The sequence below is a fragment of the Silurus meridionalis genome, chromosome 23 (assembly GCF_014805685.1).
Source record: "Silurus meridionalis isolate SWU-2019-XX chromosome 23, ASM1480568v1, whole genome shotgun sequence".
In the NCBI taxonomy this organism is placed as follows: Eukaryota; Metazoa; Chordata; class Actinopteri; order Siluriformes; family Siluridae; genus Silurus; species Silurus meridionalis.
Window position 1 is genome coordinate 2222988 of NC_060906.1, and position 10407 is coordinate 2233394.

The 10407-nt window shown below is 39.4% G+C and overlaps 1 protein-coding gene across 1 annotated transcript in view; it reads left to right on the forward strand.

Annotated features, from left to right (window-relative positions):
• Positions 1-10407, forward strand: part of LOC124377337 (ribonuclease inhibitor-like) — a gene marked incomplete at its 3' end in the record, with an annotated part of 167823 nt that overhangs the window by 28420 nt on the left and 128996 nt on the right. The window contains exon 7 of the mRNA XM_046836766.1: positions 2963-3136. Within this exon, the coding sequence (XP_046692722.1) occupies positions 2963-3136 (174 nt within the window). The remainder of the gene's footprint in view (positions 1-2962; positions 3137-10407) is intronic.

Sequence of the window (10407 nt, forward strand, 5' to 3'; positions counted from 1 at the left end):
TCCTTAGCAATTGAACCATTATTAAACAAATGATGGTCTAATATAGAAGACCTATGTAATGTAATGTAATGATGTAATGATAAAGGTCAATGTAATGATAAAGGTCAATGTAAAATAAATTGGAGTAAGAGTGATGCCTTAATTGTTGGAAAATGGGAAAAGGGGCCACCGTTATTACCTAGTGGGTTAACTTGGAAAAAAGGAGGTCTTAAATATCTTGGAGTGTTTATTAGAGATGCTGTCACACAAGAAAAGAACTGGGCTGGTTGAAAAAATAGTGGACAGGTTAAAAAAAACGGAAGTGGATTCATCCACAACTTTCCATCAGAGGACGTGTTTTAATAATAACCAATTTGGCTGCTTTGCAGCACATATACCTTCTTCCGGTCGGCTTTCCAGATTACAAGCAATGCTGGTGGACTTTTTTGGGATCAGCTTCGCTGGGTCCCTCAAATTGTACTTTCTTGCCTGTGGAAGAAGGAGGACATGGTCTGGTGCATCTGTTTAGTAGACTTGCAACTTTTCGCTTGCAGTTTATCCAGAGAATGTTAACTGGGCTTTGAAGTTTGGAGGAAAGTGGCTGAGAACATTTTACAGAGGATCGATGGACTTGGACTTGACAGTACTCTGGTATTTACGGATCACAACAATTGAATTTCAAAGGACTTCCTTTTTTTTATTATGAACTATTTAAAACAGACCTGCAACAGGTGTGGCCATAGTTTGTATGTCTGTGAGGCCAATCATAAATTACAGGATGCACTGAAAACAAAAGCTGAAAACCTAAATCAAAACAACAGGCAGAAACACAATTGTAAAGACGCAATAAAAGGAGCAGCAAGGTTATCTGGATAAGAGCAATATGTTATTTGAAAGCGGAGAGCATTTGCAAAGATGTATTCAAAGAGTTTCTCCACGTGGGTTTAATTTATCACCTGAAATCCAAACATGATTGCCATTCTACATATGAGAAGAACGCGCGCAGAAAAGTAGTCAATCCGAGCGCACTCCTGTAGAGGATGTTTTTGAAAAGGCAGGAAAGTTTTCCAGTGATGGTGCCGAGGCAAAAGGCATAACACAAAAAATTATGGAATTCATTGCCTTAGATCAGTGGTCTCCAGTGGATGGATGGGTTGATCTTTGAAACATTCCCCGTGGATCCCAAAATAATAATAATTATTATATAATATTATTTATTACATGGCTCTTCTTAATGCTGTAGATTAGAACGTTCCATTCATTTGAATGGGCTTCCAAACGTTCTGCGGCCAATTATTTTCCTTTAACAGACCGCTGCTAATAATAATTGACTGCTGTCTGTCTGTCAATACTATGAATGGTAACAAATAAATAACAATAATTTATAATAATAAATAAAACACTTTAGTAAATGGATGTATTCTTTGAATTGCAATGCATTGATTTTAGTGAGGTTAGTACACACTCATAGCCATAAATGCAATGGTTCTAATAAGTGACATAATCGTTTCTTTCGGTGTTTCGGTTTTATATATATTATATAATATATAATAATGATTATATTATCATTGGTGTGGCCCTCTGACACAATTCAGGTTTCTCATGTGGCCCCTTGTAAAAATTATTTGCCCACCCCTGATATAAAATGTGGGGACTTTTCAGGTTTATCAGGGTTTGTAAAACAGAGTCATTGTTTTGGTTGCTTGAGGAGCCTTTGGTTAAAGGATCTTGCTTTGACTTATCAAATGAGTGTTTGCAGGTCTTTCATTAAGGCTTTGTGGCTCTGGTATGGTGAAGTTAAGAAACATAATTGATGTGGCCTCTTTTAAGTGATGCTCCTGCACTGGCCACCATTTTAGGTCCTCACGCTAAACTGAATTTATTTGAAAACTCTGGAAAAAAAGATTAACAGAGGAAGAATTATTTGTTACAAAACTTTGCTGATGGAAGTCTGATTCCAGATATAAAAGATCCCTTTCCCCAAATCACCATTTCTCCTGATGTAAGAGGTATGTGTAGCACACTGCTGGATATAGAAGGTCTAAAATATATGGATCTGAGTTTAGCAGAAGGAAAAGAGCTGTAGAAGTGTTTTGTCAGAATGTTTCAGATTGTGATCTTTGCCTTGTTGAAAGGTTTTTTTTAAGATTTCAGGAAAACTTCTCTCCTACTGCTTTTATTTTAGGATTGAGATATTGTCAAAAGCAGAGAATAAAATGGCAGTTGATTAATTTTATTGTTGGATAAACAAAACTTGCAATATATGTCACAAGGAGAAACAGAATTGAAAACAGACCAAATCAAGATCTTGTAACTGTTTCTAAATCTTTTATAAAAGCTAGAGTTAGTGTTGAATTAAAGTTTTATCAAATAATGAATCATTTTGAGTCTTGTGAACTACAGTGGTGTTTTAATAACATTATTTGTGTTGTAATTGATGGAGAATTTTTTTTTTGATATGTTGTTTGATATTTGAGTTTTGGGTTTATGTTTTGACTTTGCTTGTTTGTTTGTTTGATTTTGTTTTGACTTAAGTTTGTTTGTATGGTTTTTATGCCTATGTTTAGTAAAGGTGTATGAATCTATCTCTCTCACACACTCTCACTCACACACACTAACATATGTGCACGCACACACATACACACACTCTCTCTCTCTTTCTCACACTCACACACACACATTCTCTCTCTCTCTCACTAACTCTAACACACACACACACACACACTGCATAACAGACTTGTTCTTGTCACTGAATAAACTTTCATAATAAAGTTTCAATATTCTGTTTATTTATCTGAATTCTCTCATTTACACAATCTATTGTTTATATTTCTTCTACCATCCATCCATCCATCCATCCATCCATCCATCCATCCATTCATCCATTCATCCATCCATCCACACCACTCATTTCAAAACACACACAGGATGTGTAATGTGTAGAAACTGAGAGAGTGAAGTGTGTGTCATTGTGTATCTGCAGGTTGTGTGATTGTGGAGTATCAGATGAAGGCTGTGCTGCTCTCGCTTCAGCTCTGAGATCAAACCCCTCACACCTGAGAGAACTGTATCTGACTGGGAATAAAGTAGGAGACACAGGAGTGAAGTGTCTCTCTGCTGTACTGGAGAATCCTCACTGTAAACTGGAGATACTGGGGTAAGATCATCTCTCTGAGAGTCACATGACCTGCTCCTCAGTAACACACATTCTCTAATAGTGAGACTGAAGCAGAGCTTTTAGGTTCAGCATCAATGTTCTGAGGAGGAACTTTATAGTTTTATCTTTTTAGTTTTGTTTGTTAGTTTAAATTAGTGTTGATTTAATTATTATCTTTTTTATAATCATGACTTTTTATTGACTTTTGTATTGTTTTAGTTTCTAATATCTAATAAATGTAGAAAAGTGTTGATATAAATGTGAATGTGACGAGGCAGAATAATGAAGAAAGAGAAGATGATCTAATATCTAACAAGCTACAAAAATCCCTCAGTGTAGAATTGAGCTGTTGTGACTTTTATTGCAGCTCAAAAGTCCAATTAAACCTGCAGCATTAAATCTGTATTTCCTGTAGATTAAGACCTGAAAATACTGTCTGGAGCTGAAGAACCTACAGCTTCTTTTACTCCACATTCAGATTTCAAAGATCTCACTTTACATGTTTCTCCTTTTCTCTCTATTGATCAGTGATGTGAGTGTGATGGTCTGTGATGTGAATGTGATGGTCAGTGATGTGAGTGTGATGGTCAGTGATGAGTGTGTGATGGTCTGTGATGTGAATGTGATGGTCAGTGATGTGAGTGTAATGGTCAGTGATGTGAGTGTGATGGTCAGTGATGTAAATGTGATGGTCAGTAATGTAAATGGTAAAGTTAGAGAAGAGAGTGAAAAGATCAGTAAAGGAAGTGAGGGAAGTGTTTTCCTCTCTATCAGCTCTCTATTATCTCTCTCTCTTTCTCATGGAGATTCTGCAGGTGGGATCCCTGAGCGTAAATGAGATAAAGGACAGAAAAAAAGAAAAATAAAGAAAGTAAAGGCTTAAAGACACTGAGTATATACTTCCTGCAGGAGACACATAGTGACAAGGACAATGAGGTGGATTGGGACTTGTGGTGGAAAGGAGGTAAAATCTTGAGTCATGGATCTAATATTAGTGCTGGAGTCGTCTTTCTGTTCTCATCTAATGTTAAAGCACAAATCTTCTCACAGGATGAGGTGGAAGCAGGTAGACTCTCATAGTGAGAGCTGAAATCAACCACTTCAATGTTTTGTTTGTAAATATTTCTGCTCCTAACACAGGGTCAGAGAGGGTGAAGCTTTTCTCTAAGTTAGAGAACGTTAGAGAAGAAAACACCAGTAGAGGGACTTTATTCTCCTGGGGGGAGACCACATGCTGAATCAGCAAGAGTAAGAACTAAATCCCTGAACTTCTCAGACAGATGAGAGAAAACAACCCACAAACACGTCAGTACACGTGGGTGAAGTTCCACACAGGCAGGGTTTAGACATGTTCTACATATCACACACACCATGAGGAACACGCTCACACACTCTGATCTTCTCCCTACACCACTTTCAGACCATAAACTAATCCCAGTCGAGTGCACACTAATAACAAGAACACAGAAGTTCCTACTGGCAGTTCAGTCATAAACTTTACAGGAAAAAACATTGTGTGAAAACTTCAAACACTTTTGGAAAGAATGGAAAAAAGAGAAGAAGAGGTTTGAATGTGTTGAATCTATGAGTCAGTGGTGGGAGATCGGGAAAGTGCATGTAAAGTGTATTGAGGCTTAAAGCACTTCTGGACGTCGCTCTGGACACGGGCGTCTGCTCGATGCTGCACATGGAAATGTAAACACTTTGTTTATGGCCCCAAATATACAAAGAGCAGGAAAGATACTCAGCTACTACTGAACTTTTTATTTGGGGAAGTGAAATGATCATATGATTGTGTAGAAAAGGAAGTGAAATGGAAAAAAATTAACTGAATTGATGCTGTTTTTAGGGGTTTAATACAAACACGAGTAAAAATCCAGTTCGTATATCAGCAGATGTTTAGGAACATGGAAACTTTTCAGTGCAAATGGGGAATAAATGAATGTATTTGTGATGTTGATCATGACGGCTTTCTCCAACTTAAAGTTTCAATTCATTCAAATGTTCCAACTTTTCTAAATGTTTATTTTTTACCTTTTAGCAATAAAGAGACCTTAAAGTCAAGTCTCTCCACCGCTCCCCCCCCTCCATCCCTCTCTCTCCCTCTTTCCTTCTCTCTCCTCCATCCCTCCCTCTCTTACAGTGGCAGAGAAGTATAAAACTCCAACAAATCAGAAAACAAAATAACAAATGAAAAAACCTAAGGACGATTCAAACAGTGAAAAGGGAGTTATAGTGTGTGAATTGAAAACTTACCGATCATTGGACTAGACACCTGTCATTCAACATATACAGGAAGTACAACAGTCTTTGTTTATTTATTATTATTTATTTATCTAGTTATTTATTTATTTTATTAAGCAATTAGCCACATACAATGTGGCAATAACAGGTACAATTTACATTACAATACACACAACAGGTGCAGGAAAATACAATATATACACATATTTAGGGGAAAGAGGGAAAAAAATTGAGAAATCAATACAATTTATAATAACAATATTAAAATTAAATAAAAAAGGATAAAAAATAAACAGGGCTATGGTTTATTCTGTAAATCATATTTTTATATAAAGGACAAAATATTCATTGCAATTTTTTTAATCACTTTTAGGGCTTTTGTGAAAGAAATAAACTCATTATAAAATGCAAAAAATTATTGGTTTCACCTTCAAGTATTTTGCTTTGTGTAAATAAAACTTTCCCATCAGAAGTATTTTATTAACAAGAAAGTCGTCTTTGTTATTGTTCATTACAAGTCGAAAGATAATGTTCTTCACAGTGAAAGTTCTTAGAAGGGGAAACTTTGTGTAAATCCAGTTATGGATAATAAAGCGTCTGCAGTAACAGTCTGCAGCAGGAGAAAGTTGGAACGTATGTGTAAAAGTGTAGAAACTAATCTTTATGTGATGATATTCTGCAGCATCTCCAACATCACTGCATATGAATGTCCTTCCTCAAAATAGCTTTAACTTTATTCCAGTTTCTTCCTAATTCTGTTTACTTCTGTTATTTCCTTATATTTAAAGGTGCACTAACCCAAATAAAAATACTTTTAAAGTAAACAGAAAACTTTACACATGTACAAGAAACAAAGTTATGATTTCATACTTCCTGTATATGTTGAATGACAGATGTCTCGTTCAATGATCAGTAAGTGTTTCACACACACTTTACCTCCCTTTTCCACTGTCTGAATTGTCCTTGTGTTTTCATTTTGTTTTTGCATTTGTTTGTGTTTTATAATTTGTTAATTTGTTTCTGATTAGTTTGTGTTTTGCACTTCTCAGCCACCATACACTCTCCCTCCCTCTCTCCCTCTCTCTCTCTCCTCCATCCCCCATCCTCTCCTCCAACCCTTTCTCCCCCCTCCCTCCCCCTCTTTCCCTCTGTGTCTCTCTCTCTCTCGTGTTGCATGACGGGAGCGTAGGGTGTGTTAGTGATTCACGGGTGAGCAGAGCGACTTGAATCTCAAGTTCATTTATTTAATAACTCTTTTTTCTTTCTTGTCTCCTGTTCCTACTCTTTTTACCCCCCTTTTGCATGTACTGTGTGGAGTGTTTATAGTATAAATAGTGTAAATAGTGTGCTGTGAGTGTTTGTTGCTCCGTGACGGAGGCCAGAGATGGCGTCTCACCCGAGCGACTGTAGCATCTCTCGCTCACTCCGCCATGGGGTCAGGTGTGTTCCCCATACCGGGGCTACGGTTGAGGACGTGTTGGTGGCAGTAGGTGAGCAGGTTGGATTTATTAACATTGTATCGGGTTCGAGGATGTACAACGCGATGGTGATTTTTTTGAATGAGCGGCTGTTGGTGGGTCAGGTAATCGGGAGTGGTGTGTAGTGGGTCAGGTGATCGGGAGTGGAGTGTGGTGGGGCAGGTGGTCAGGAGTGGAGTTTGGTGGGGCAGGTGATCGGGAGTGGAGTGTGGTCGGGCAGGTGATCGGGAGTGTTGTGTGGTGGGGCAGGTGATCGGGAGTGTTGTGTGGTGGGGCAGGTGATCGGGAGTGGAGTGTGGTGGGGCAGGTGGTCAGGAGTGGAGTGTGGTGGGGCAGGTGATCAAGAGTGGAGTGTGGTGCGGCAGGTGAACGGGAGTGTTGTGTATATTTCTGGATTCCCCGACCTTCGATATTTCCTTCCGTGTTTACCATGAGAAGAAATCATACATGATTTACGCCAGGACTGGTAGGTAAAATGCTTCGAGTGTGGAGATTTAGGGCACAAAAAATGCCTGGAAATGAAACTGTAAATGAGATTGAAAATGAAACGGGATATGAAACTAGTGACAGTGTAACTCCCAGAGCCAAACCCATTCAGACACAATCACAGGAAAAAACTGACACACACTTTGATGAATCTACAGTTAAAGTCTGTGACAGTGGGAATGTTGATGTGAAGGTGTGTGTGGACTATGGAGCTGATTGTGGTGATGTTCAGTGTGAGGTTGAGGTCGACAGCAGTGTAGGTTTGGAAGTAACACACTCCTCTCTACCCGGGGGAGAACTGGCTGAATTAAGTGATAGGACTGATGAGATGTGTGATGATGACAGTCTCTCTAAAATGTCTGATATCACCATGATTCAGGGAGATAAACAGCTATACACCGCTAAGGAGAGCAATGATTTTCTAGACGAGACTTTTGGGAAAACTGTTGAAGTTCCGAATTTTTACTGGATGTTAATAGGTTTCTGAAGTCAGTAAACAAAATCCAGAAGTCGGTAGTGTTTGACGAACTTAGCAAAAGAAAAAGGTTCAGGTAAAAAAAGTTTGTAACGAAATTAAGAAGAGGAAAAACGGCAGTGAAAAAAGTTCTATGAAATGGGAATGGTACACAGGGTGAAACTCATTTCCTACGCATTTCTATGGTCTGTTAACTGTCTTTCTTCCCTTTCTCTCTTTCCTTATGGACAGCATAAAGATAGGGACAGTAAACATCAATGGAGGACGAGATCATAGGAAAAGGGCTGCATTACACACACACATTATAAATAAACACATCAACATCGTTTTTTTACAAGAAACTCACAGCAGTCAGGAGAATGAAGTTGAGTGGAGAATGTGGATGGAGGAAAAAATGTTTTTTAGTCATGGATCAAACCTCAGTGGTGGTGTCTAAATCTTTTCCAAATAGTCTGGGTATAAAGCACATATCTACACATAGAGAAAGGCAGGATTTTGGCCATTAAAGTGGAGTTGATAGGTTTCCCTTTCTTCTTGTTAATGTTTATGCACAAAACAATGGGGCTGAAAGAGTGAGATCCTTTTTAAAACTGTGAGATGCGCTAGATAATTTTACTGACGTGTGCATGGTGCTTAGGGGCGACTGGAACTGTACTTTAAATCGCACACTGAATAGGAATGGAGAGGAACCTTATCCATCTTCTGCTACCTCACTCAGCAATATTGTCAAGAGGTACAGCTTTCAAGAGGTAAAACTATCATTCTTTCCAACGGTTTTACTGACCATCAAACCTGCACGATAGAAATAAGTCTAAAAAAGTTATAGCACACCAGCTATTACTGGCATTTCAATCTTAAACTTTTACACGATGCATCATTCTGTGAAAAATTTTCTGGTCGAAGTGGCAGCAACAAAAGGAGGAGTATGATGACGTTGTTCAATGGTGGGAAGTATGGAAAGCACAAATTCGAGTGTTCTGTCAGGACTACACTGCTTTCTCTAACAGCCTCACCAAATCGAACATCAAAGCTCTTGAGAAGGAAATCACAGAGACTGAGGATGAACTCATAAACAAAGACTCTGGTAAAATGGGAGAGCTAAGAGAAAAGAAAAAAGCTCTGGAATCGCTGTTCCATGAACAAACAAAGGGAGCTCTAATCCGGTCTCGTTTCTCCTCACTAAGAGACATGAAGGCCCCAAGCACCTTTTTCTTTAACTTGGAGCACAAAGAAAGAGAAAGGAAAGTCATGCTGCACCTGAAACTGCCAGATGGGACTTCAACATCCGACCCAAAAAATTAGAGTATCAAAGGACTTTATACCTGTTCAACGCCAGAATGCGATCTCAAATGTGTCCAGGTGCACAGGGGCATCAGGCAAGGCTGACCGCTATCAGGTCAATTGTATTCATTGGCAATTGTGCCGCTACTCCGCCAACTAAAAGAGAAATTAGAAGGGTTTTTGTGTCGAAGGTTTGAAAATAGACCAATCACCTTTTCTGCCTATCCTGATGATGTTATTGTAATTATAAGAGGTGACAGTGACGTATCAGTTTTAACAGAAGTTTTATCCAACTTGAAAAAGTCTCATCAGCAAAGGTGAATTGGGAAAAGAGCGAAGGCTACCTACTAGGTGACTGGCATGGAAAGACGCCTCCGGTACTTCTAGGTAGAGTCAAGTGGGGAAGGGAAGGTCTGAAGATTCTGGGGTACATCTAGGGAAAGACTACTATACGTGGAAAAACTGGGTGGGCATGGTGGTGAAAATGTGTGACCATTGTCTCGATGGTCACTACCGCAGCTTTCATACATCAGTATTGCATAACCCCGCCAGCACTTAAAATGAGCTTTGTATCCTCCAGTAGCATTGTGCAGGCATTACAGAAGAAGCAACTGACTTTTCTTGGACAGCACTGAATACAGGCTGCTGCACTCTACCTTCCTGTCCATTTTATGGACATTAGAAACAGAATCAGAACCTTCAGACTTCAAGCTGCACAAAGACTCCTGTACTCAACACCATGCTGGGCAGACACAGCTCGCACTCTGCTGCGAAAAGCCAACGTTTTTAGATACAACGTGGAACTGTTTTAACCAGACTGTGCAACACAGATTCAAGGGAGTTCTCTCCTTTCTACAGATCTGTTCTAACAGCATGGACACACATTTTTTAAGTCAATAGGGACCGTTCAAATCATGGACACTGGAGAAAGAATGAACCTCTCTTTAACAATCCACTAATCCAAGCACAGATACTTGAACACAGGAGCTTTCAACTAACTATGGCAAAAGCGGGATGCACGAAGATCGCAGACCTGAGGAATGGTGCCAGCTGGAGAAGGCCAGAAGAGATGTGCAGCTTGACAGGCATCAAGTCCAAGAGGTTCATAAAGCTCACGACAGAGGGCATCCTCTCAGCACTACCCTCTGCCTTCAAACAGAGCCTTGAGGAACATGGAGAAGATGAGCGAGAGGCAGGAAACCACAGCTACTTTCCTAAGGTGCAGGTTTCATCTGCGGTGGAGGTGGAGCCATAGAAAGGCTCTCTTCTGAGCTTTAGGACCCCTCAACTGGAGGACTTTGAGAATA